This window comes from Neolamprologus multifasciatus, chromosome 19 (assembly GCF_963576455.1).
Source record: "Neolamprologus multifasciatus chromosome 19, fNeoMul1.2, whole genome shotgun sequence".
In the NCBI taxonomy this organism is placed as follows: Eukaryota; Metazoa; Chordata; class Actinopteri; order Cichliformes; family Cichlidae; genus Neolamprologus; species Neolamprologus multifasciatus.
The window spans coordinates 13,140,853-13,167,836 of record NC_140457.1 but is presented as its reverse complement, the minus strand read 5'-3'; the positions used below and the strand labels follow the sequence as shown (position 1 = coordinate 13,167,836).

Below are 26,984 nucleotides of genomic sequence, written 5' to 3'. Positions count from 1 at the left end.
AGCAGTCTGTGGGTGTTTGGCAGCTCTGTGTTTTTGACTATTGCTTATTCAGTGTCTAGCCATAGTGGCTGGCAGTTTCACTACAATAGAGCTGGAACTGTTAATGTTAAGGAACGAGTTTTTCATATTTCCATCACGTGCATTCCCGTTGAATAAACCCTGGTGGCCAACATAAAAGAGTCTCTAAAGCTAATTTCCCTTTTAATGCTAAACTATTTAACTTTTGATGCCAGTGTGCCCAAAAGTGGAACAGCTGTAGGCTAGATGTTTGATCCAAGACTGATCAATGCAGATTAAAAAATAATAATAAAATGAAAATAGTCCCTATCCTCAGGCTGAACAAAGATACATGTTTCAATGGTAACATCCCTGCAACAAACAAAAGAAAAGAAAAGAAAAATTGCACATTAAAAGATCTTAGGAATTTATTTAAAAGGATTAAGGGATACAGTTATCATTACGTCATAATATAACACTGTCAAATATCTGAGCAGAACTCAGCAAGAATTAATGAGGAAATGTCATAATTCACTTGGGAGTCTGTTAGGAAGAAGAAGAATCTCCTCATTGACACAAGGATTAAAATGGAGAGACGAGATTTAGCTTTGGCAACCTTTCCTGTAGCACTCACTGACTCAATAGCCTCATATGGTGAAAAATTGTAAAGCAGAGACCCGAGGCATGGAAAGTAACAGAGACAGAGTGATTCAGTGAAAGTGAATGGCTCTAACCATCACTCAAGGGGGGAGAGCCTTAGAGAGAGAGAGAGAAAAAAAGCAGGGAAAGGACGGAAAGAGGGGGAAATGACTGGCGACTGTGTGGGAAGAGAGACAGAGAGCAAGAGAGAGAGAGAGAGGGGAGGGGCTTAAAAAGTATGAACTTGTGTATGATTTAGCTGCAGGAAGCATTAAGAAGGGAGAAGACTGCAAACAGGACGTGGTAATGCCCACGCTTTTTTGGCTTTAATGAGGACAAGTTACTCCAAGACTTATCAGAGGGTGATTTTTTTTGCTTCCACACTTGGTCACACTTTTTCTAGTGCGCTTCTTCAGTCCCGAGAGTTAATAAAATCCGGTCCTGGAACCCGTGGTGTTTTTCCTCTTTCTGCTGTGCGTAATTTGTATCCAGGATCGATCGAAAAAAAGGCGACAGAGCAACGACACGAGGACGAGAAGTCAAGACATATAGAAAAGTAATTGGTGGAAAATGAAAGGCGTCTTGGATTTCTGCTTGATTTTCCTCACGCTGCACATTCCCGGCGTGCTGTCCTTGTCCACACGTAAGTTGCACACAGATGTCCATCGATGCGCAAAGTTACGATAGTGCTGGGGAAGGCTTTTTGGGGGGGGGGGGGGGGGGGGTGGTTGGCTATATATGTTTGTTATGTTTTATTTTATTTTATTCTAATTTTTAATTTTATTTTTAAATTTCATATTTATGTAATTTTCGAAAGAAATCAATGCAAACCAAGTGTCACCCAAATATCCCAATGTAAACACCAGCACCATGTGACAGTGTAAGTCCTGCTCCGGTATGTTTGATTCTGGCGATAAATATGTTGTAAAAATAGACTTTTGCTGCTACTACAGTAAAACGTTTTAGAAATGTATTAGGCAAGTTAATATTGGAGTATTACGCTGTAGTAATACGATTTTGAAGGGGGAAAATTCATTTTTTTTGAGCACAACAGTGTTTTAGTGATACCACGTGGGACACAATTACTTAAGAAGAAATATTAGTCATTGGAAAAAACACACAGAAGGATAAATCTAATAAATATTATGCTCATATCAAGTAGAGTAAAAATCGTTGACCACAAATAGTTTCCATACAAGAAATATTGTATAAACCCCATATAAGAACATGTAGGAATTGCAGGGGGCTTTCTTTGAATAATACTGTTTTTACAATGTGTTTCCAATCTAAAATAACACCAATTCCACGGATTCTTTCCTAAGTTGCCTTACATAACAGTAGGTCACTTCCTTGGGACACATACTGGATCCACTTTGCTGGCTTTCTGGATACATTTAAAAAAAAAACGAAAAAAGAAAACGGCCACTTTGTCCACTTGACAGCTCATGTTATAGATGGGCTCCTGCTGTAGTAAACTGGTCGTTTCCCTGCAGAGAGAACTCATCTCCCATGAGGCTGATTTTCAACAAGTCAGGCCATAACTCGTTAAACACATGGAGAGCATGGGGGCTTTACGAACCGCATCAACACAATGACATCATCTGCTGGGGTTGTGGAGAATGTTAACCACCAGCTTAATGCACAATAATCTAAATAAATCAAAGTTATGTCCATTTCACTCTTTAAGTGGTTGGATTAGTTTTTATGGCGAGCTCGCTGGCAAACAGCAGCTCCACTGTGAGGATCTCCTGCTATTCATCCTGTTTCAAAGGCACTAATAAAAGAAACTACAGTTTTAGGGGCTTAAAGGAGACAATGGGCCCTGATCATAAGCCACCCTGCTGTTTATTATACGACATAATCGGTCATTACCATGTTATTCATTGTAATAATGGACTTTGCTTCCCTTTCACAGACTATGCTGCGGTTTACGAATGCCACCATAGTAAAACAGTTTAAATGTGGATTTTTTTGCACTAACATATAATTAGTTTTCATTGCAGCTCATAAACTTTTACATTTTTAGTTTTCTGTGAACAAACAATGAGACATTTATGTAGGATATTATCATATTTTTTAAAACTTTTTTTTAAACAAAACAGACTTTTAATCAGAAACAAACTTATTCTATCCTATATTTTCCTTTTGTGCGCCCTATTTAAACTAAGATAAGCTAATTTAATCTCTCTCGATAAGACCATCAGCTAAATAACTCAAATGTAAACCTGTAAAAGAACAAAAAACTCAAGAGGAACAAATAACATCCGTTGCTGTTCCCTCGGTCTCTTTACCAACGACGTTGCATGGCTCATTGTCACTAAATGTTGCGTGACTTCTTTCACTTGGCTTGTCCAAGCGGCCCCTCAAAAAGTTCCACATGTACTTCTATTAAGCAGACAGAGAAAAGTATTGGCTGCCTTTCAAGCGTTGCATGAATGAGTGAGAGGAGCTTTTTAATACAAAGAGGAGGTGGCATGTACCTTTGAAGACTGACAGCCTCAATACCGCTTAAGTCCACTGGAGACCTTTCACTCTCGAACAAAAGTTCAAAACTTTTCCTCGGCTGAACTTTTCCGTAACTTCATCCATCTCCATCGCAGGCTTAAGCTCGTCTCCTGCCCCAATGAGAGCTGTGTTTCGAGTTGCCTCAACCTCTCCAAACAAATAATATTTTACAAACCATTTCCTCCAGTGAGTGTGTCCAAGAGGCAATAAACAGCACTAATTTCGCCTAGCACCGCCGTGTTTGAAGGAGTGTTAAAGGGGCTTCGCACCCTGCTCAGGGGCAATGTCCTCAGTGCCTGGAATACATAAACACTGATTGTTATTCAGATGGATCGCAGTCCACTGTATCCGGTGTCAAAGACAACCCAGCCTCTGTGCAAGTGTTTGTTTGTGTTCATTTGTGTGTGCATAAATGTGTGCAAGTGTTGTGTCAGAGCTCAAGATGGGGTTACCATATTAATATTGGAGCGGAGTTACAGTTGATTTCGCTTGTTCAAAGGCGACTCCTCCATAAAAGACCCACAACATTGTCTGTAAGCGCAAGGTGGCTGGCAGCTGAATAGATGTGGCCCCGGGCACAGATTTACAGTGGTCTAACAAAGTATTGATGCTCTCAGTCAGTGTTCCTCGCTCATTCCTTCATAAAAGGTTTTCCACAGTTCCGCGCTTTTCAATACGTTGGACTTAGCGTCATTTTTTTAAAACTCTCGTCTCCTCTTGTCTCCTCTCTTCTCTTCCATATCCCCATCTTTTTTTGTTCCTTTATCATTTTGTTCACGTGTAGTGAGATCAAAGCTCCACTGTTTGACTTTCAGTTGTCAGATAAGATAAAGAGATAAACAGCTAAACTCTTTCTTTGACCATTTAGCAGCTTCTTTGCTAAAACAACTAAAAATACAAAAAAAAAGCAACGAAACTGAACTGCGTCAGTGTTAGCTAATGCAAGTGAGACAGGGAGGGTTAAAAGATCTAACGAAACTGCATTAGCGCATGTCTGTGCTCTTTTTGTCAGATGTTTTATCTCAAAATAGCGCAAACTCTGCATTGCCCAAATCATTTTACATATAAGCATTTGCACTACATACTACAGCATGAAACTCAGCATGCACAAGCATGCACATTTGCTTGATTGTGAGAGATAATCCAATTCAGACATTTCATCCCTTATTAGTTGCAGATTTTTGTCACAGAATGGTGAAGCAGATGGTTTAGACAGGACACTGGAAAAAAGAATAACTTTAGAGGGTTTTTTCTCAGTAAGATTTTAATTATTGCTACTCTAACGTTCTGTTAGGGGTCTAAATGAGGGCAAAACAAAAGTAATTAGTGTCATGCTATGTTGGCTGTGCTTTTTCTATATTAAAACTTATATTTCAGCAGAAGTGGGTCTCGCAACCTTCAACAATTATATAAAACAAACAGTCCTAAACAGCTATACCAAAGCTATAATCTACAGCAGGACAAGGTTGCTTAACGGGCAACAAATATGGCACAAATAAGCAGTTATCTTTTGCTCACTGGTAAATTGTTACATAACAGGCTGGCAAACCTGTGAATCCCAAACATTAACTACATTTCTTCACAAATAGCACTAACTAATCAGTGCAATGCCAGATGTCCCATTAATGTTGTTAACATTTGGATTATTTTCATTTGGTGGATTTACAGAAAAACAAGCAAATCTGACTCAAAGTTCATTTTCTTCTGAATTTTCTTCAACAAATTTCAAGTAAAGTACAAAAAAAAGGCATTTTTCTCAGTGCGGGAATTTGAAATGTGGCTTCACTGAGGATGGTGTGCAGAAATCAGCCACCACAGGCAGAGGGCAAAATCAGATTGGAGCAGGGAGTTGAGCTAGCCAACCATGCAGCAGACAGTGAGCAAACCCACTGTCGCGGTACAGCAAGGGGGCAGCAAACCACCTTCATGACAATGATGTTTCAAATGTGATGCGCTGGGCAGGGCAGCACTGTTGGAACACAAACTAAGGAATGAGGCTGTGGAAGGAGGCTTTGCCCATCGTTTTCCGCTTACACGTAAAATAAGAACAAAAGAATTAATACCTAATTGCCAAAACACAGGATTATAGTGACATACCAAAAAGAGCTGATCTGACTTTTAGAGGAAAATAGGGCATCACACAACTTACAGCAGCTAAAATGCTGGGCAGCCTGTGTTTACGTCATGGAATACAAGGAAGGCTTAAATTTGGCAACTCAGTAGATTTCCACTGCAAACCAGGCACAGGAAACCTTTACAGGTGAATCAGATATGGGACTGGGCTGACTGTGATGTGGTGCCCTGTAGAGTTTACAAATGACCCTAACATGCAGTGCTATGTAAGGCGACAACGTGAGTTGAAGGTAGAAGATGTGTGGATGACGGCTTCATACTGTGGGAAAGCCTTTTGATAATTCCAGCACAAGTACAACTTCATGAGGCCAATTCAGGGGTTTCAAGAATGAAGACATTGGCCCGCAGCTACATGTGGTGGCCAAACATGAATGCATATGCTGAGACAGGCATGCAAAATCAACCAAGCTACAACCATGGGAGTGTCTAACTCCACCATTGATGAGATTCCATATGGATTTGTGTGTGCCTCAGTGGTCTCACTGTTCACAATAAGTTGATTCAAGCTCAGCCATTGCATTCCATAAATACTGAAACTTATCTTTGCTACTCTTGAACTCCTGTGCTCATGAGCTCAGGGAGCACAGAGTGTAAAAACCTGCACAGGCATGGCATCAAGCATATATTGACGGTGGCACTTTGTAGCATTCTGTTAGGGGTTTCAGTGAGGGGGGAAAAGGCTTGTAGGGTGTACAGTGTGGCTTTGTAGTAAGAGGCTCAGGAAGATGTTGGAGTGGAGCTGTGAAATAAAATTGCCAGGGATTCTGCTAACATGCCTGGCAGCCCCTCATATCCACATTGCAGCAGGACCAGTTTAGCTGTCGATGGAGTCTGACGAGTCAGAACCCATCTGTGGGTGAGGGACTTTATGCTGGAAACAGAATCCGAGTAAAAGAACCAGAGCAGTGTCTAAAGGTGATAAAAACACGTTGACTAATATGTTAGGACATGTCCATGTTATGACCAGAAACAGCATGCCTTCAGCTTACAAGATAAGCACTGCCCTGCTAACAAAGCTCCACTAGAGCCAAGAAACACTAAACCTGAGAGCACGGTGCAGGACTGAGTGGTTCTGGAAAGCAGGGAACAGGAATTTGAAATAGAGCAACATTATCCAGCTGGAGGTGGTAAAAAGCACCAAAGCATTATCAGAAGGTTGAGGGGCCGAGAGCGAAGTCACTAGGCTCCAAAAATGAAAGGGAAGTAGGGCACAAGTCCAGAGCTTTGCTATACTGAAACTGTTAATAAAGGTTCCAGCAGATAATTGGATATTTTGTCTTCAGCTACACTTTAGTACATCTGAAGTGCCCCTTGAACACAGGCAGTAACTTAACTTAATATTAGCCTAAACTTTAAAACCATTCGAAAGACATACTCCCTCTAATATCCATGTCCTCCCACCCTCCTCCAGATGTAGCAATCATCTACCCTCAGGACCCTGTACTTCGCATTGGGTCTAACCTGACAGCCAGCTGCTGGGTCCACCCCGAACTTGGCGTCCACGCCAGCTCGCTTTTCTGGACACTGAATGGTCAACAGCTGCCCAGCTCCTTCTACAGAGTGCTTAGTCCGACTAACCTCAGTGTGACGCTGGCAGGACTCAATGCCTCCAAGCAAACATCTGGTGACAACCTTGTCTGTCACAATCACAAGGGACACATACTGGCTGGCTCCTGTCTCTATGTTGGCAGTAAGTTGAAGTATAAAATGTATAACTTTAAAATAATCTTATTCCTCTGACGATTCTCTGCATTTGCTTCTCTGCTTCGCTACGAAGAAATGTTACATAAATGTATAAGTGCAGGTGAGGACTTAGAGGAGCAATACACCAAAGAGATGAATGGAATGAAAAGGAAATGGGAGTAAAAGGAAACAGCAACCAAGTAGTGGGCAGATTTTTAAGTGTCCCTGCACATTTGTAGCTGTATTTTATGTTTAGTGTTCCTGCCTTCAGGCCCAGCGAGAGGCCTCTATTGCCCGACGCTTTAACCACCTGTGTGGTCCATTACTCGCACTATCACTCATAAAGTATGGGCCTGACATTTTACACACGCACAAACACACACGTCTGTACTTCTACAGTTTTGAGACATACTGTTTTTCTTTTTTTTATCGGTACAGTAAGCTTTATAGAACTTACTGATTTGGGGCTTATGACAACCCTTATATGGCGTATTCCTGTTTGCTCTGAAACAGTATGAGACTATGAAAAATGTGCTTATTTTTCTAGTCAGAATACAAGTAGACATATATAAGGACTTAAATAGTGACAGTTAAATAGAAATAATCTCACTAACAGGGTGGCAAGACTTAGTAATGCCATCCATGTTAGTATGGCAGGGAACTGGCAGGTGTTGGTCCTGGAAAAAACATAGGCTCATCGGCCACTTTGCTAGGTATACCCATTCATCTAATCAGCCAATCATATGGCAGCAACTCATTAGGCATGCAGACATGGTCAGCACAACTTGCTGAGGATCAGAAACAAGAAGAAAGTGACTTTAAATGTGACGTGGCTGTTGGTTGCAGAGTATTTTAAAATTACTAATCTACTGGGACACAAGCTTCTCTAGGTTTACAGAGAATGGTCTGAAAAAGAGAAATGAATGACATTTCTCTGGGGGAAAAAACCTTGTTGATGTCAAATATCAGAGGAGAGTGGCCAGACTGTAACAATGTAACTCAAATAACAACTTATTGCAGCGAGGTATGAAAAAGAGCATCTTGGATCGCACAGCATGTCCAACATTAAAGCAGATGGGCTACAGCGGCAAAAGACCGCACCAGGCGCCACTTTTGTCAGCTAAGAACAGGAAACTGAACCTACAATTCACACGGCTCACTAAAATTGGACATAAACAACTGGAAAAATGTTGTCTGGTCTGATGAGTTTCTGCTGCAAGATTCATATGGTAGGTTCAGAACATCAAAGCATGGATCCGTCCTGCTTTGTATCAGTGGTTCAGTCTGCTGGCAGTGGTGGTGTAATTGTGTGGGGGATATTTTCTTAGAGCACTCCGGATCCCAAAGCACCAAACGAGCATCGTTTAAACATCACAGCCCCCGCCGAGTATAGTTGCTGATCACCATCCTCTGATGATGGATGTTCTCAGCAGGATAACATACCATGTCACAAAGCTCAAATAATCTCTCTAAATAATGTACTTCAATGACCTCCACAGTCACTAAATCTAAACCCAATAGATCACTTCTGGGATGTAAAGAAACAGGAGATTCACATCGGGGATGTGCAGCAACTGGGTGAAGCTCTCGTGTCCACAGGGGGCTAAAAACTGGGGAATGTTTCCAGCACTTTGTTGAATCTGTGCCATGAAGCATTACGACAGTTCTGAAGGTAAAGGGGGCCTAGCCAGTACTAGCAAAGGGTACCTAATAAAGTGTCCAGTGAGTATAGCCTGTGTACTTTATGTTTGGATTTAGAAACATAGTGACAGATAAGTGAAGAAGCCAAATTATATAAATCACTTAACTTGGTGTTGATAATAATGTTCTACGTCATTTAAGTCTTTAAAATGCGATCAGTGTTCATTACCTTTTGTATTCTTTGGTCTTTTTTCATTACAGTAAGTTTAAAGAGCTTTTACTACTGTTATTAACTGTGATGAGAATGGTTACTAGAACTGCAAGAACCATAAACCATAAACACGCTCTCTCTAACACACACACAGAAAGATGCAATCAACAAGATTTTCATCTCTGTGTGACACTAGACCTGAGCACCTTGTGTTCTGAGAGATGAACATGCACATACACACGCCGGTAACAAAACCCCCAAAACAACAGCTATTTATCACTTTGTACCCTCACTCATCTTTTCTCCTTTGCCATGTTTTTTCTCCTCTCTTTTCTCTTCACAAATTTCCCCCACCCTCTGTCTTCGTCCTACTCTCTGTCCATCTTTACCCCATTGTCTCCCAGTGCCTCCAGTGAAGCCAGTCAATCTGACCTGTTGGTCCAGGAACACCAAAGACCTGACTTGTAGCTGGGCCCCGGGGGGAAAAGGAGAGACTAATATCAGCACGCAGTACAAGCTCAAGTATAAACTCAGGTATGCAGACACGCACTGCAGCTTAACTTTTACAAGTGACTCAATTCACTGTTTTTTAAATGATCTAAATCAATTACACTGCTATCTACACATTACCTACACACACACAGCTTTGCACGAGAATGCAAACATCTGAATCATTCGGACTGCAAATTAAGCACACTTTATCCTGCCAGCTCCCTAATACACAGTTTGTGTAGTATCCAAATGAAGCCATGTGAGAACAGTTAGCTGGTGGCTATCATGTGTCACTCTAGAAAGCCGACACCCATTTTCCTAAACCAAAGGGAGTAGTTCCATTAGTAAGAACACATCTGTGACAGATAATCTCTGCTTGTGTGCTATATGTGAGAATTTCCAGCTTTGGACAAGCAGATAGTTACTGTTCATTACATCACTGTTCTAAATGTTGTAATCAGATTGCAGTTACTAATCAGACAATTTTGTCTTGACTTGACCGACATAGTTACTTTGGTTTGCACGATTCGTGGATAGAAAAAAATTAATGATCTAAGGGGCAATGATCAACTAAGGGACAAGAATTGGAAAAACAGGAATCCACCACTGCAAACCCACCATCAAACCTCTAAGCCTCAGAGCAACAACAGCAACACCCCAAACCAGTGTGAATGAGGCAACCTGAACAAGACAGCCAAAGCTTCACTTTTCACACAAAGCAAAAGCAGAAAAGGAATAACTTTCACAGCAATAGATTCTTCCAACATTTTCCGAGCAACTTAAACCATTTTTAAAAAAGTCTTTCAGTAGTTGTACAGTTGGTCTTATAGTGGACCTATCAATGCCATGCTGGGAAAAAAAGAAAGCCTTTCACCCAGAAAGTTGATTCTTTTCATCTGGATGCAGCATTTTCACTCATCCAAGCGATTTCTTTAGTCTTAGAGGCTGAAGAATTCACTTGGATGAGTGATGAAAGATTTATCCCACTAAAAACATTGCATCCAGATGAACACAATCAACTCTCTGGGATTTCCTTAACTGGATTGTTAAGCAAGCATTGAGACCTTTCATGCTTACTTACTACTATTGTGCTATGACTGTCCAGTTGGCACAGAGGGCTTTTGGCCAGTTAGTAACATTGCTCAGTAGCCTAACTTAATGGATGAAGTGAAAAAAAAAAAAAAATGCAGCCAAGGTTTTAAACGAGTAAGCCCACCGTGAATGTTTTCAGTTAAAATCAGTATATTTTTTTTGTTTTCTTTTACAATACTGACATTCCTTAGAAAATCCCATGAAAGAAGTCTAAGTGGAGGTGGAAACAAATCCAAATACCACTGGATTTATTTTCAAGAACAATAACACACATGATACCCAGAGTGAACGCTGTTCAATAATAGTAGTGTCATGAGACGATGGTTCAATGTGGAAGCAAAACATTTAAAAATGATTTTCACATGGGGTATAAGCGCTATAAAATATATAGATTTAAATAAAAATAAGAAGAAGAATCAACCGTTTTAAAACACCAAAAAGAAAATAAGTCTATATGCTGTACCTACAGATTGTTTGTATTCAATTTTAATTGGTAGATTTGAGTGAAATCCTAGAGCTGATAAATTAGTAACTTGTACCACGCCATGGAATAAATTGTGTTTTAGAAGGATCATTATTGAATGCTGTGTGGAGTTCAGTATTTTTTGTTTTTCTTTCAGATGGTATGGGACAGAGAAAGAGTGTGCAGATTACACTCACACACAGCCGTACTCCTGTAGCATCACCCAGGACCTGCACCTCTTCACACCTTACGAGATCTGGGTGGAGGCCTCAAACCAGCTAGGCTGGGCTACCTCTGATGTCATCACCCTTGACATCCTAGACGTGGGTGAGTGTGAGAAGAAGTTCGCTTTGACCCTTGTGCTTCATCTGCTGCTCTGAGAGCCTTGATCTCAGTGTCAATGAGGCCTCTGGCTGTAATCTAGGATGATTTGCAGCAACCTTTTAGGCTTGTTAGCCTTCAGAAGGAAAAAATGTCTACCTGATCTTTCATCCAATCTGCCGGAGGTTCAACCACTGAGTGAATTTCCTTGTGCTAATTCACTATTTGAACATTCACAGCAAAACCAAGATTAAACATGAGAAAATAACTGATTCATAACATTAAAGATGAAACACTGTAATTTTTACAAATAGAACAAGACCAACAGCAAACTTTGAGAAAACACTTTACCTGACGCTGGACGCTATGATGTTTTCTAACAAAATTAGCCAATTCTAGTACCGCCAATTTGTCCAGGCTAGTTTAAAGTCACACTCCCACAGTTATGGAAATACAGCCTTTATCTTTCTTACTGAGAGTGACAAGAAACTATCTAGATCACCTTCTAAAACATACCTTCAAGCGCTACTAAAATGCATCGCATTTGTTTAAAACATAGTGTAACAACACCAATTTGTGGTTTTACAGGAGGTTATTTGCCAAAACTATTCTTAGCCAGCAGCAGTTACTTCAAGTCTGCGCAAAGCCAGGATACCTAATGAATTTGTCTGTTTCTAGTCTTATCTTAAACTAAGCTGAAAGTCTCAGTTGCTTCATACTGATTTGAGGAATATGAGAGTGCTTTCTAATCCAACAGGACGGTAAAAAAGATGTCAAAAAATAAAATGCCGGATTTTTCGTAGAGAGCGATTTTCACTCTAATTTATTACCATTATGTCAAATTTCATTGCCACATTTTATTAAGGCATTTCTTAAAGTGTAAATATCATATACACTATACTCGGTTCAGCTCTATACAATATACACACTACATAGTATAGAAGATACTATCAGATGGGTTTTTTTTTTTTTGGGGGGGGGGGGGGGATTTTTAAATAATGTTAAAGCTCCTCAGTGAGACTAAGCCACGGATTCCTTGCCAGGTTCATCATCTCAAGACTCCTTTTCGATTTATCTTGTGGCCCCCATGTCAGTACCTGTGATTGAAACAACTTTTATTTCCACAGACAGGTCATTGGCTTGACTTCTGTGAATTCTGCCTTGAAAGTTGTTCACAAGCACTGATCCGGCTTCTCGCTGATAGAAACTGAGGGGCAATTCCTTTTAAAGCTTTGTTATGCCTAGCTTAGTGCGGTTTAAGCCAACGGAGCATACATCATTATCCTCAACACTCACTCACACATACAGACACACATGCACACATTCAGTCACATGCATGCTGACACCTGGATAGGCAAAGTTGTGTGATGACTGGAAACGCCCTCCCTTTTGATGAGCTTGTTTTCTTTTTATTCATGCTCACTGGACACACACACACACACACAAATGAGGAAAAACACACATGTACACCACCTTATAACCCCTTTTTATCTAGTTTAGGAATGTTCCTGGCTGATCCTTGGGACTAATTCTGTCTCTGAGGTGGCCGTAGATGCCCGAGGCTTGAAAAGTTTGGGCTTTGAGGCTTTATGACATGGACCGGAAATAATACAACCTGATTAGCTAAGAACTCTTCACCTGGTTTACTCCTGACATGTTCCTAACAATATACTGGAAGAAGCCCATATGGAGTTTCGAAGGTGAACACGTCATTGGCAAGGAAACAAGTGTCCATCAAGTTGTAATCCCTTTCTTCTTCCTAATGTATGCATGCACGCACCTGTTTACACACCCTGAGGGCTGGGCAGGTAACAGTATAGAGACAGAGGCAGAGAGAGTGGGAGGTTTCTGCACTGGCCTCACTTTTTCATTCAAGTAGTTACCACAACAGCAGCAGTGTGTCATGAAACACAGCAACCAACCACACCTGCATCGGGGTGCCGTGACTCACTGGAGTATACGGTCATGTCTGATCAGCTATGAAGGCGAGGCGGAAACACCTACAGTTTCCCCTGCATTTCTTACTCACAGGGAATCCTCTGAACAGAGGCTAGAGGAAACTTGTATCGCTGACTCTGAAATGATGACGTGTTGAGGAAAGGCATATGTTAACGATGATTCATCCGTAATCTGTCACGTCTCATTGACTTTTACTGCCAAATGCATATAATGCTCAGGGTAACACATTTGCTGTTGACTGAGAACAATACCATTACTATGTATTACTTTTATATATATATATATATATATATATATATATATATATATATATATGAGCATTTTCTTCTAACAATTTGACACTTTTCTATCATTCTGCTATTGCCCCAGTGTGTTTTATCTGTTAATACTGGAACATTTGTCTTTCTTTTTTAAATAGATGTTAAAAAGAGTTTTTAAATTAACAATAGTTTACTGTCATAACTTTAAATTATGCTCAATTCTAGCATCTTGAACAAAGATGCTGTATTATATATATTCATATATTCATTATATATTCTGTTATTTTAAAGCCTCGAGTCTTGCGAGCCCTGCTTTTTGCCACATGCCTAACAATCACAGTGTGAGGAAACAGGAACACTCTTTTCTAGAAGTTTAACACGGGACAAAGAAATTGTCTCTGTTGATTTTTAAGTTGTTACCTTTATTGAGTAAATCAAAAGGAAATGACTTAGTGGATAGAAGAACACAATTCAAAAGAAAGAAAATGATCTCCTTGGTTCTTATCATTATGTAACTGGAAAAAAGAAATCTCACATTTCAAGAAAATGAAACAAAAACCCATGTCGAATGTTGGTTTTGCATCGTGAAAGAGATACATTTGTTATCAACCGTGGCATAAAATCAATTATTTCAGTTAAAACACTGCAACAAATTGGTGTAAAATTACAGCAATGTACCGTTTTTTGGTGAATGTGGACGAATACTGTAACTTCTGATGCCTTTGAGGAAAAGAAGTTAAGAGCAAGCTACTGCACATAATGAAATATTTTTCTTTGGCAAGCGCAAGAACTTATGGGAATATGAATGTTTACATTCAAATGATTATTTTACACATGTTCTCATGTTTATTTCCGTTGTGCTGCAATTAGTCTGTTTGACTGCTGTGGATGTTCTGTGTGGTTTCATGGTTTGGTCAAGACCCCTATAGTTGCATATAGCCTGCGTGCATCTTCAGTGTCTTGAATACGCCTATAAACCGTTCTTATAGTTGTGGAGATATGAACCAGAAGAAAAATGATATATGGAAAAAAGCACTGGGCCATCTTTGAATGCAGGTATTTTCAGTCCCTTTGCCAAAGGTGGATAAAATCAAGTGCCCAGGACTTGTGTCCGTAGGACATGCAGTTACATTTACAGTGTAATGATATCCAGAAAGCAGTGAATCTTATATGAAATACAGGTTTAAAAATATTATATACAGTAAGAAACTGTTGTTGCAGAGTACAGAAGGTAGACTTTAACAGTAAAGCTTCCTGTACAAAAGGAAGTATTTTTTACAGTGTACTTTAACAAAACCTATGTTTCTATCTGCAGATGTCATTGGCTATAATTGCATTGAGCCCTATGTGTGTCCACTAAAGTATTAGTATTCTCATTTTACTTTTAGGTTTACTGTTTAATCTCTCTCCAACAAGAAAAAAAGCCTCTTGTGTCAACTCCCATTTTTTCCTGCACTGAATCTTTCCCATCTTCTTCTTCTTCTTCCCTCTGATCAGCTTGTTTATTTACTAGCTATTCAATGATGGCATTCTGAAAAAAGGAGCTGAAGTAGATACTGAAATGATCTCAAAAGCCCCAAAACGAGAAAAGTTAATATAATGCTCAGTCACCACATGTTTGTTTGCCGAAAAGATAATTGTTGTCAGATGAACATGCCTCTTCCAGCTCACACAAGTCAACTCTGCAAAACTAAAAGGCGCCTAGAGACCTCAAACCTCCGGCAACACTGAGCAATCTTTCAATGTGTTGTTACACATGAAGACATCACTCCTACTGCTTAAAATTGAAATTGAATGGATTGCTTGGTCGTGTAAACATAAGGAAGTAGAGAAAAGGCCCTAAGCAAAGAGTTTTGTTGTTGTAATACGCTTTGTTTTACTAGAAAAAAATGCTTGTGACATTAATGTTTTAATTCAGATTAGTGGTTCAAATCAACCTCTAGTCAGCCACAGCATCTGTTAGAGCTATTTGATAAAAATCAAGGCAGTATTTGCCTCTCTCGCAGAGCAGACTATTTCCTATCTGTGCTTGATTTCTTTATAACACATACATTAGTAATACAGGCAACAGCTTACAGCAGGGACTCAAATGTATGAGTTGGGTAATCTCTCATGAACAGCTATTAACTGTTGGTTAAGACACAAAAAGATGGAGCCATTACATCCATGCGTTCTGTTTCTGTCTTCCTGCACTTTCTGTATGTTTGCCACTATCAAAGTAACGGATAAACATCATGTGGCATGCCACTGATCAGACGTTTTGTGTGCAGATGTTGAAGCAGTTTCCACCTGCACTACAGGACCTAAATATATTCACTATGTTTTTCATTATCAGTTCTACATGTGATGCTTAATGTCCTGATGCCATTCCTCCTTCTCCAGTGACCACAGACCCTCCATCAGGTGTGACCGTCAGTCGCGTCGGGCAGTTGGAGGACCAGCTGAGCGTTCGCTGGGAGGCCCCGCCTGCTCTCAAAGACTTCCTGTTTCAGGCCAAATACCAAATCCGCTACAGGCTGGAGGACAGCCAAGACTGGAAGGTAGAGGACAAGAATCTATAGTTATAAGGATGCAGATTTCTCTTTGTCTCTTTCTGTATAACAGCAGCACTGTCCCAGCTGTTTCTCATCCTTGTGCTGTAATCACCTCTGATGTAGCCTGATTGAGGCCTCCTCTGCCAGATGAGTTAATAGTTGGGCTGGTCAAAAATTTTCATTAGTCATAAATCTAGAAGCTACAGCCCAAAGCCACTGTATGTGTAACTCCACACGAGCCTTTAATGAATGAAAAACACAGTGTAAAACCTTAAGACGCGCAGATGGTGCTTCCCAGAAATCATTTTCCTCTGGGTAAGAGTGAAGATTCTCCTGTAATTAAGGGGGAATTACACCGATGTAATATAAGCAAGTCTTGACTCGCAAAGTGGAAAAAGAAAAGGCGGGGAGTGGAGCAAGGCGGAGGAGGGATGATATGATTTTGAAGGAGGAGAGCTGGAGACTCGACAGAGTGGTTTTAAAGGGTCGATGGTGAAAACAAAGCACCATTTCCCTCTGAACCAGCCCTAATCATGAGGTCATGCTGAGGAATGGAGGGATACATCTCAGCTGTTAATGTCTTCAATATGTCTGTAAGACGCTCAGCTGTAACTTCTGCCTGTTTGGCTCCCCCACATCACATCATTAGACTTTTGATGCCAGTAATTTCCATGTTCTGTTTTTTGTTTGAGTCCTTTTTAACAAGTGTTTATAGACTGATGCCAGAGAGAAAGTGAGGATTATTAGACAAGATTATTAATTGCAGCATGTGCGCCTTTCTTCTTCTCTATTTGCCTGTCTTCAGTTATGCTGTTTGCATGAGTACCTGTAAGCGCTGCTGTGTGTGTGTCCCAGCATATCCAGCTCTGTAATAAATAATAGAGAACAGATTTTACCCAGCAGGCACGGTTACATTAAAATAGTTTCATAAACATGCTGATCAGCAGCCACCAAACAATGTGAGGTTCATGCATGTTTGGGTCTGTACATGGTTTGCGGTTGTGTTTTCTGCATCTTGATTCGGTCCTGTGTTTTAGTTTTTGCCCATTGGTATTTAATACTGTGGTCAGACCTCCAGCGCTCAGCGCTTTTGTGTTTGTGTCTTTGATTTGTCGTGTAGGTGATGGAGGATGTTGGGAATCAGACCTCTTGTAGACTGGCTGGACTGAGACCTGGAACGGTATATTTCGTCCAGGTACGTTGGATATGTCTCGATGTGTAATGATTAAGTACTTCAGAGTAGCTTTCAGCCTTTCTAATGATGTATTTTCTCCAGGTTCGATGTAATCCCGTGGGCATTTACGGTTCTCGCAAGGCTGGCATCTGGAGTGAGTGGAGCCACCCGACTGCTGCTTCCACACCCCACAGTGGTGAGCACACACTCGTACACAGTCAGAAGGGCACTCAGAAGTCATTTTTTGTCCATTATTGAGGTTTTTAAGAGCGCTTTAAAGCATCATGGTGCATATCCCACAGATTGCTCCTGCAGTTGAAAACTGGCAGCCTCAATGTCTCAGTGGTACTGTTTTATACACTTCTTGGTCAGTCTTCCAGGTTGTTTTTTATAGCACTGGCAGTTTTACTTATGTTAGACAAATCCAGTCAAAGACAATAAAAAATAATAGCCTAACCATCAATGTAACATAATGCAATCTTTTCCCAACCTGACATTACAAAATCAAACCAGACTTTGATAATGTTTTACTTGCAATAGGTTGTAAAATAAACAATTTCAGGACCAACAAAAAAATTCAAAAAACATTACTCATGTTCACAAAGTAGTGAGCACTTGTGGTTGTTTCTTCCCCAGACATAACTACTGTGCAAAATGTTATCATAACTGATCGGAATAAAGACCACAACTATGAAAACAAAACCCAGTTCATAAAACCTTGATTTTTTTTTTTCCCATTTTCTGGAAGGGTTTCTGCAAGGGCAAGCTGAAAAAGCACAAATTGGGGAGGGGGGTTTAATTCTGTTTCCCTTTCTCTCCTCAAAGTCTTTTCAGTCACTCATCTGTCTTTTTTTAAAAGTCTTTGACAGTGAAAATTGCATTTGCTTGAGTACTGCTCTGCAGATTCTTAACATACTGGAGCATTACTTGCTTATTTCACTTTGCCATTATAACTACTTTAAACTTTCAGCCCCAAATTTGAGCCAGGTGAAAATTCTGCCTTGGTGTTTTGCATGGCATAAGCCCAGAATATACAGTTAGTCACTAACTGTTAGTGTATAACCTCAAAATTCAAACTGTGCAAACCATTTACCATTTACCATACCAGCACCACAGCTACAATAACAGAATCAGCAGCAGCTCCTTACTTTGCTGCACGCACAGTATGACCTTTCCATGTTTGATGTTTTCTGCATGTGTTTTCATCATTTGAGGTTCAGTTAAGCCCTTTTAAATAAGTCATCTTCTTGAGAAGTTGAATCACTGCTGCTTTTTGGATTTATCCAGGTGCATCCAGTTGAATTCAAATTGATATAAGGAGATGTTAAATAAACCGTATGGCTGATTTCTGACTTCTAGACGGGATAAAGTATAAAAGTAAAAATTTGGTGAATGAGTCTCATCAGCCTCATCAGCTTGAATTCAAATTGTTATCTGCTGCCCTTCATGTAACTTAACACTGACCCTGCGTTACTGTAACTTCATAGCATGCAAACTAACCAGTTTAGCCTCTATTAAACTGTACTGAATATCTTAACGTAATATTTTTAATGCAAATGTTGAATAACACAAAATCCTGCTTCATTTTGTTTAGAAATAGATTTCTCATCATGAAAAAAGATAGCTCTAAAATAAATTAGGACATTAAAAGTATAATACTTGCTGAAAAGTCCTTATCTTCCTGTCCTTGGGAAATACATTAAGCGTCCAAGACACCATGCATGAGATGCTGCACAGAAACACCTGCGCTGACTCAAAAGTTACATCTTTATTCTAGCTCCCCTTCTGCAGTGCTAGCTAGATGCTAAAGTACCGCAGACACAACATTGACAGCTCAGGTGAACACAACACAGGAATTACAAGGAAAAACTGATTTGAGGGTGAAGTGGGGTGTGGGATCTCGTGTCCACGCTGGCAGCTGAAAGCAATGCCAGACTGCAACACAGAAATTTAACTCCCTCGGCATTATGTATCAGCCTAATCCAGGGGTGGGCAATCTCAGTCCACGAGGGCCGGTGTCCCTGCAGGTTTTAGATGTGTCCTCGAACCAACACAGCAGATTTAAATGGCTAAATTAGCTCCTCAACATGTCCTGAAGTTCTCCAGAGGCCTGGTAACGAACTAATCATGTGATTCAGGTGTGTTGACCCAAGATGAGATCTAAAACCTGCAGGGACTGAGATTGCCCACCCCTGGCCTAATCTTCAGATTTGATTACTCATTTATTAAAAGTGCCAGAATGCTGTTCCAGATCAATCCCACCCACTTTAATCCCTTACTTTAGGGCAAGCCAACCCTGTGACTGAGGAACTGCTATCCAATGAGTGTAAAGTGTCTCTTGACATCCAAGGGGTTTTTATCCAATGTGCAATGTCCTGATAAGAGTCTATACCAGGGGTGGGCAATCTCAGTCCACAAGAGCAGGTGTCCCTGCAGGTTTTAGATCTCACCTTGGGTCAACACACCTGAATCACATGATTAGTTCGTTACCAGGCCTCTGGAGAACTTCAGGACATGTTGAGGAGCTAATTTAGCCATTTAAATCTGCCGTGTTAGTTCGAGGACACATCTAAAACCTGCAGGGACACCGGCCCTCGTGGACTGAGATTGCCCACCCCTGGCCTATACTAAAGTTTTGTCAGATGGTAAATGGACTGGTACTTAATATAGGGCTTTTCGACTCAATTTGAGTACTCAAAGCACTTTCTTATTACAAGCTTCATTCACACACACACTCCTTTTCTATGCCTAATACCTTTTTACTGTTTTCTCCTCCCTGCAGAGAGAATGATGTCAGGCTCTTGCGACTCAAAATCCAGCGGAGACTCCAACTCCACCTTGCGCAGGGAGCTGAAGCAGTTCTTCGGCTGGGTGCGGAAACACGCCTACGGTTGTAGCAGCATGTCCATGAAGTTGTATGACCAATGGAGAGTGCTGATGCAGAAATCCCACAAAGTTCGCAACCAGGTAGGTAAGCATCATCATTCCAATCAAATCACAAACATGCACGCGTACACATGCTGCTCACACAAATACATGGAAATCTAAAACTGTTTTATAAACGCTGATTTTTTTTGCAGGTTCTCCAAGGGGATAAATCATAGCACACGCTGTCTTTACGAGCAGTAAACAAATCAAGAAAAGAACTGAGTGAATGTGATTCGTTATTATGTGTGTATATGAGATAAAGAGAGTGTATTCATATATCAGAATTATAAAGACCGTTTGCTCCGGACATTTTTTGTACGGCTACCAGCTGTGGCCACAAGAGGACATCCGAAGAAAAAGTGGGATATTCTTCCTTTATGTAACTTTTTGAGTCAACGTAAGGAAGGTGAACTCATCACAGACATGCTGGTATCACAAGAGGCACCATTTGGACTACCTTCTTTCAAAAATGACACATTTGCATGAATAACCTGGATTATAGTAAAGACTTTTGTATTTGTGTGCAAAAAGGCAATCAGATCAGAAGTATTCAGTTACATTTTGGACTTCTTTTTTTTCCCTGTGGATCCAAAGCACCATCTAGTGGCGGTTCAGCCTCAATGGATACTCCCACCTCAGCCTTCACCGTGGCCCCCATGTAAAAGGCAAAAGTAAATTATCATACAGTATTTCTAATTTCTTCTTTGTTATATAGCTGGATACTATACCAAACTGGTTCACTCAGGATTCTTCTGTTTCTGAGTGTCAGTAAGTGACTGATGACGTGATGGTGTTTGTGTACGGAAGCATTTCTCTGCCTTTTATTTTTGTACTAAATTGTACCAGCATATTTAAAGTATAAAGCTATGTTTTAATTCTTAAATTATGTCTAGTTAGTAAAGACTGTACAATGACTGAAGTTGTTATCACTCTGATGCTGTTCTATAAAATGATGTCAGAAACCCAGGGTTTGGAAAATAGTTGTCTGCACACCAGAGTCGCCAAGCACTGAAAAACACAACTCTGCACCTTATCAGATGACCAAAATGCAAATGGAAATTTAGGTGGATAAAAAACAAAACAAAGCAATAGACATCATATGGATTCTTAATAACATATCATGTTGACTCCACAGTGCATAAGAGGTGAAAATGGAGCTGACCCAAAGTACTTTAAAGCGGAGGCAGATGGACTGACGGGAATACAGAATATTAGTCAAGAGCGGCTCAGTGTCATCTTCGCCTTGTGCGAAGGTCCTAGTTTCTAATCCACTAGCCAGCTTGGGCCCTTGTCTGTTTTTGCATGCTCTCCTAGTGCCTGTATGGCTGCTCTCCAGTTTAGTCTCAGCTTTTTCCCAAAGTCCAAAAGACATACATTTTAGAAATGGTGAGTCTAAATTTATGCACTGCAGTGCATAAATGTGGGACTTTCTCTATGTGCTCTTTTACAAACCTGCAACCTATTCAGAGTGTACCCAGCCTCCTGCCCTGCTGGTATAGACTATATACGTGGTCCCTTGTTTATCGCGGGAATTATACGTTCCAAAAATAACCCGCGATAGGTGAAATCCGCGAAGTAGCCAACTTTATTTTTTACAATTATTATAGATGTTTTAAGGCTGCAAAACCCCTCACTACACACTTTATACACTTTTCTCAGACAAGCATGAACATTTTTACACTTTTCTCTCTTATTTAAACTCTCTCAAAGATCAAACATACGTAGAAAAATAATTCCAGTATTATAGAATGAAACCAAAAGCGCCCGCGGTTGCCTTTGACGGTGCAAAACGTTTCGTCAAAATTGTTGTGTGTGTTGGGGAGAAAACTTCCAAACATACAGTACAGCACTTCAGAGTCACACAGCTAGCGATAGAAGATTTATGTTAACTTGACAAGCTGAACGCATTCTGTACTGTGCAGGAGACACAGCACGAGATTGACTGACAATGATCTACAGCCAATCAGGACGCAGAACTCAAAGCATTCAAAATCGCACCAAAACAATCCGCGAAAGGTAAACCGCGTTATAGCGAGAGACCACTGTACATGTATAAAAAGATTACAAATAAAGGGACATAGATTACTGAAAGACAAATTAAAAATCTGTAATTACAGTACACAATATTTACAATCCAGTACCTAACTTAAATTAGTAAACTTGGCCTGGGTGTAGAAACACTTGGACAATCTTGTGCACTTCATGCAGATGCCTTCAGTTCTTCACATATTAAACATGTGCATCGACCACGCTGGGCTGTAAACGCCAAGTGTTCAAGAATGATGATGAAGTATGTCAAGCAGCACAAAAGAAAGACACCTTAAATGAGTCAGAATGACTAGGTGTACAAAATAAAAATGTTCACAAGCAGAAACAGGTGTGGCGTACATGGAGCATAGCAGTCAATGATTGAGAGTAAAAACAAAAAGTGCTATGCTTGTAGTGGACCTGTCTCTTACTACATCTTATTGTTTTTCCTTTGATTCTTGGCTGTATAATTTACCAAATAGCACATGTGAAAGAGTGCAGAGCAAGCAATAACAAGCTTATGTCTCCATCGAACCAATGAATCCATGTTAGAGCTCGACAGCGAGTAACATCTTTGATCCCTGCTTGTTACATGGTGTCAGTGTTTATCTGGGAAACTTGAGACGCTGGTTGTGTTTTCTGTCTTGCTGTGAGTTCATCTTCCTCTGACAAGCAGTATCTTGTTACTGTGCCTGTGAGCAGTCAGTCAGCAGTGCTTAATATTTAACTAGCATGGAGTTCTTCTTGGTCATGGCTCTGCTCTCCAGCCTTTAGTTACCTCTGCATCCAGTGTCCAGGGTCCTGAATGTCAGCAATCGGGAGCTCTATATGTGTATGCCAGATGCTAAATCTGACTCCGAACTTCTGCCACAGCTGACTCTTTTCAGATGGTGTCTAGATGCTAATTCAGTAGCCACAGTGGCCCGCAGTGATATGGAAATTGTGGCTGTAAATCCATTGTTCTCATGTGCACTGACACAACCTTTTATAAGTTCAATATAAATATTAATATACTGATGTGCTGTGGTTCTCCTTGCTCAGTACTGAGGACCAAATACTGGACACAAGGCAAGACTTTTTGGGATCCAAATCATCAGGCAAATTCAGAGGGCATGAGCAAGTGAGCACGACAGACAGGACACATGTAGGCACAATCTGCTATGATGGAGGGGCTGACAAACACCAAGGAAGGGAACAAAAGCAAAAAATAAAATCAGGACGCATGTGATTTATCAAAGTAAAGCAGGAACCAGATTAAGAGATAAGATGAAACAAGAAGCCCCTCATGCAGTGACACTTTAAGTCTTAATGCCATTGTTTTTGTTTGCGCTTTTTGAGCAAAAAATCCTGTGATCGACTGACAGCCTGTTCAGGGCACTGTAACAGCTGGGATGGGCTCCATGCTTCATGGATGAATAGATGAAAAAACACAAAGACAGGTAAACACAGAAGGACAATGGCACTAATGCACAAGACATATGGACACAAGCCAGGGAAACTTAAGGGAAATCAGAAAAAAAGAATATTAGAAACACCTGAATTAATCACAAAATCAAAAAAGGAACCGAAAACTCAACAAATGCAACGCTAGAACCCGGGACGATGACAGAAATCTTATTTCTTGGAAGAAATACTGTAATTTATTTAAATAAAACTAAAACTGTTAGTTTAAAGTGCATAAATAATCGTGGAAAATGGACTTTAAGGACAAAAACAGCAGCAGAAAACGGGAATAAGAAAAAGGTCTTCTAACCTTTTGCTGATAAAAACTCCTAATTCGTTGTGAAATTTATTGTACTAATATAAATGACATCAAGAAATCTGAATGATCTGAATCTGAACAATGTTTTTGTTCAGTCCTGCCTATGCTTTTCAATACACTTAGCCTCATTTCTGTCATTTTGACTATTTACATGCTAATTCTAAAATTTAAAGTAGCCACATTTTCACAATTTCGCTGTTAAATTCAATTCAATTCAATTCAATTTTATTTATATAGCGCCAAATCACAAAAAAAGTCGCCTCAAGGCGCTTCATAGATACAGAGAAAAACCCAACAATTATATGACCCCCTATGAGCAAGCACTTTGGCGACAGTGGGAAGGAAAAACTCCCTTTTAACAGGAAGAAACCTCCGGCAGAACCAGGCTCAGGGAGGGGCGGCCATCTGCTGCGATGGTTGGGGTGAGAGAAGGAAGACAGGATAAAAGACATGCTGTGGAAGAGAGACAGAGGTTAATAACAGATATGATTCAATGCAGAGAAGTCTATTAATACATAGTGAGTGAGAAAGGTGACTGGAAAGGAAAAACTCAATGCATCATGGGAATCCCCCGGCAGCCTACGTCTATTGCAGCATAACTAAGGGAGGATTCAGGGTCACCTGGTCCAGCCCTAACTATATGCTTTAGCAAAAAGGAAAGTTTTAATCCTAATCTTAAAAGTAGAGATAGTGTCTGTCTCCCGAATCCAAACTGGAAGCTGGTTCCACAGAAGAGGGGCCTGAAAACTGAAGGCTCTCCCTCCCATTCTACTTTTAAATACTCTAGGAACAACAAGTAGGCCTGCAGAGCGAGAGCGAGGTGCTCTAATAGGGTGATATGGTACTACAAGGTCATTAAGATAAGATGGGGCCTGATTATTTAAGACCTTGTATGTGAGGAGCAGGATTTTGAATTCAATTCTGGATTTAACAGGAAGCCAATGAAGGGAAGCCAAAACAGGAGAAATATGCTCTCTCTTTCTAGTACCTGTCAGTACTCTTGCTGCAGCATTTTGGATTAGCTGAAGGCTTTTCAGTGAGTTTTTTGGACATCCTGATAATAATGAATTGCAGTAGTCCAGCCTGGAAGTAATAAATGCATGAACTAGTTTTTCAGCGTCACTCTGAGACAGGATATTTCTAATTTTAGAGATGTTGCGCAAATGGAAGAACGCAGTCTTACATATTTGTTTAATATGTGCGTTGAAGGACATATCCTGGTCAAAAATGACTCCAAGGTTCCTCACAGTGTTACTGGAGGCCAAGGTAATGCCATCCAGAGTAAGAATCTGGTTAGATACCATATTTCTAAGCTTTTCAGCGCCGAGTACAATAACCTCAGTTTTATCTGAATTAAGAAGCAGAAAGTTAGCGGCCATCCAGGTCTTTATGTCTTTAAGACATTCCTGCAGTTTAACTAATTGGTGTGTGTTATCTGGCTTCATGGACAGATAGAGCTGGGTGTCATCTGCATAGCAGTGAAAATGTATGCTATGTCTTCTAATGATGCTGCCTAAGGGAAGCATGTATAATGTAAACAGAATTGGTCCTAGCACTGAACCCTGTGGAACTCCATAATTAACCTCAGTGTGAGAAGAGGACTCTCCATTTACATGCACAAATTGGAGTCTATTAGATAGACATGATACAAACCACTGCAGTGCAGTACCTGTAATACCTACAGCATGTTCTAATCGCTCTAATAGGATATTATGGTCAACAGTATCGAATGCTGTACTAAGGTCTAGCAGGACAAGCACAGAGATGAGTCCACTGTCAGAGGCCATAAGAAGATCATTTGTAACCTTCACTAAAGCTGTTTCTGTGCTGTGATGAACTCTGAAACCTGACTGAAACTCTTCAAATAAACCATTCCTCTGCAGATGATCTGTTAGCTGTTTCACAACTACTCTTTCAAGGATTTTTGATATGAAAGGAAGGTTGGAGATTGGCCTATAATTAGCTAAGACTGCTGGGTCTAGAGATGGCTTTTTGAGTAAAGGTTTAACTACAGCCAGCTTGAAGGCCTGTGGTACATAGCTGATTATTAGAGATAGGTTGATCATATTTAAGATCGAAGAATTAATTAATGGCAGGACTTCTTTGAGCAGTTTTGTAGGAATGGGTTCTAAAAGACACGTTAATGGTTTGGAGGAAGTAATTATTGAAGTTAACTCAGAACGATCAATTGGAGAAAAAGAGACTAAATTAACATCAATGGTACTAAGAGTAGCTGTAGATAATATTACATCTGTGGGATGATTATTGGTAATTATTATTGGTAAATATGTACATAAATACTGCAGAGGGCCTGTAAGGCTTTTCAAATGAAATTGTGTCCACCCGTCAATATGAAGAACCCCCTGTTTAAAGGTGCAGACATGAAATTTGCAAGCATTTGTACTCACATGAATATCCTTACAAGTTCAATAAAGAACTTAGTGTTTAATGTTCAGATATCAATATGCTGCAGAGGAATGTTCTAGGTCCTTCCACTTTAATAGCATGTCCACTGAGATGCTGTCACTTGAGCATACATACATGAGTGAAGACAAATACTGCAGTACAGTAACCAAATACTTTGGAATAGTGTTACAAATTAACTACATTACACGTTACCAACATGATCATTATACATCACTTCAAGATCGTGTTTCAGCAGAGCACTTCACATTCAGATTTACATGCTAAACAATTATTTGAGCTCTTTAAGTGTCTATTTGGTAAAAACTATTTCTCCTGAGGAACCTTGGAGGAAAAAAGGTTGACAACAAGTTTGTGCAGATCAGGGCCTCAGTCAAGATAGGATTTCTTTACCTCATGACAATGAATAATTCATCCTGGGAGACTTACCTGGACAGAGCCACACAAGAAAAGGAGTAAGAAAAGGATGTGTCTGAAGTAACAGTGGACTCAAAAAAGAAAAGCTGAGGAGAGTGAAGAAAGAGGTCGATAGACTATGGAGGAGGCGGAGAAGAAACGGCCGATTATCTCTGCTAGAGAAAGAGGTCAGTTTGAGAAATGTGTATGCCTGCATGTGTGGTTATGTATGTGTGTGTGTGTGTGTTTGCATCCACATGGACTGTATTATAGCTGAACTGTTTTTGCTATGAAATCTTGCACAGCATTATACAGTCGTTGCTCCACACTTGTTTGAGATTT

At 40.2% G+C, this 26,984-nt stretch overlaps 1 protein-coding gene across 2 annotated transcripts; it reads left to right on the top strand.

Moving 5' to 3' along the window:
* Positions 1-718: 718 nt before the first annotated feature.
* crlf1a (cytokine receptor-like factor 1a) lies at positions 719-21,531 on the top strand. Of its 2 annotated transcripts, none has more exons than XM_085142858.1 (9): positions 719-1,279; positions 6,686-6,964; positions 9,214-9,343; positions 11,014-11,183; positions 15,779-15,936; positions 17,051-17,125; positions 17,207-17,300; positions 19,887-20,075; positions 20,185-21,531. In XM_085142858.1, exons 1-9 carry the CDS (start codon positions 1,207-1,209, stop codon positions 20,199-20,201), a joined length of 1,185 nt encoding a protein of 394 aa, XP_084998984.1. In that variant the 5' UTR covers positions 719-1,206; the 3' UTR covers positions 20,202-21,531. The 2 variants fall into 2 exon arrangements, with proteins under 2 accessions (XP_084998984.1, XP_084998983.1); XM_085142857.1 differs by having other exon boundaries at positions 721-1,279; positions 19,887-20,071.
* Positions 21,532-26,984: the final 5,453 nt, after the last annotated feature.

Bases quoted from the DNA above. Each gene is read 5' to 3' on its own strand.
- crlf1a (XM_085142857.1), top strand. From the start codon at position 1,207: ATGAAAGGCGTCTTGGATTTCTGCTTGATTTTCCTCACGCTGCACATT. The intron at 15,937-17,050 runs GTAGAGGACAAG...TTTGTCGTGTAG, and splicing joins AGGACAGCCAAGACTGGAAG to GTGATGGAGGATGTTGGGAA. The intron at 17,126-17,206 runs GTACGTTGGATA...TATTTTCTCCAG, and splicing joins GAACGGTATATTTCGTCCAG to GTTCGATGTAATCCCGTGGG.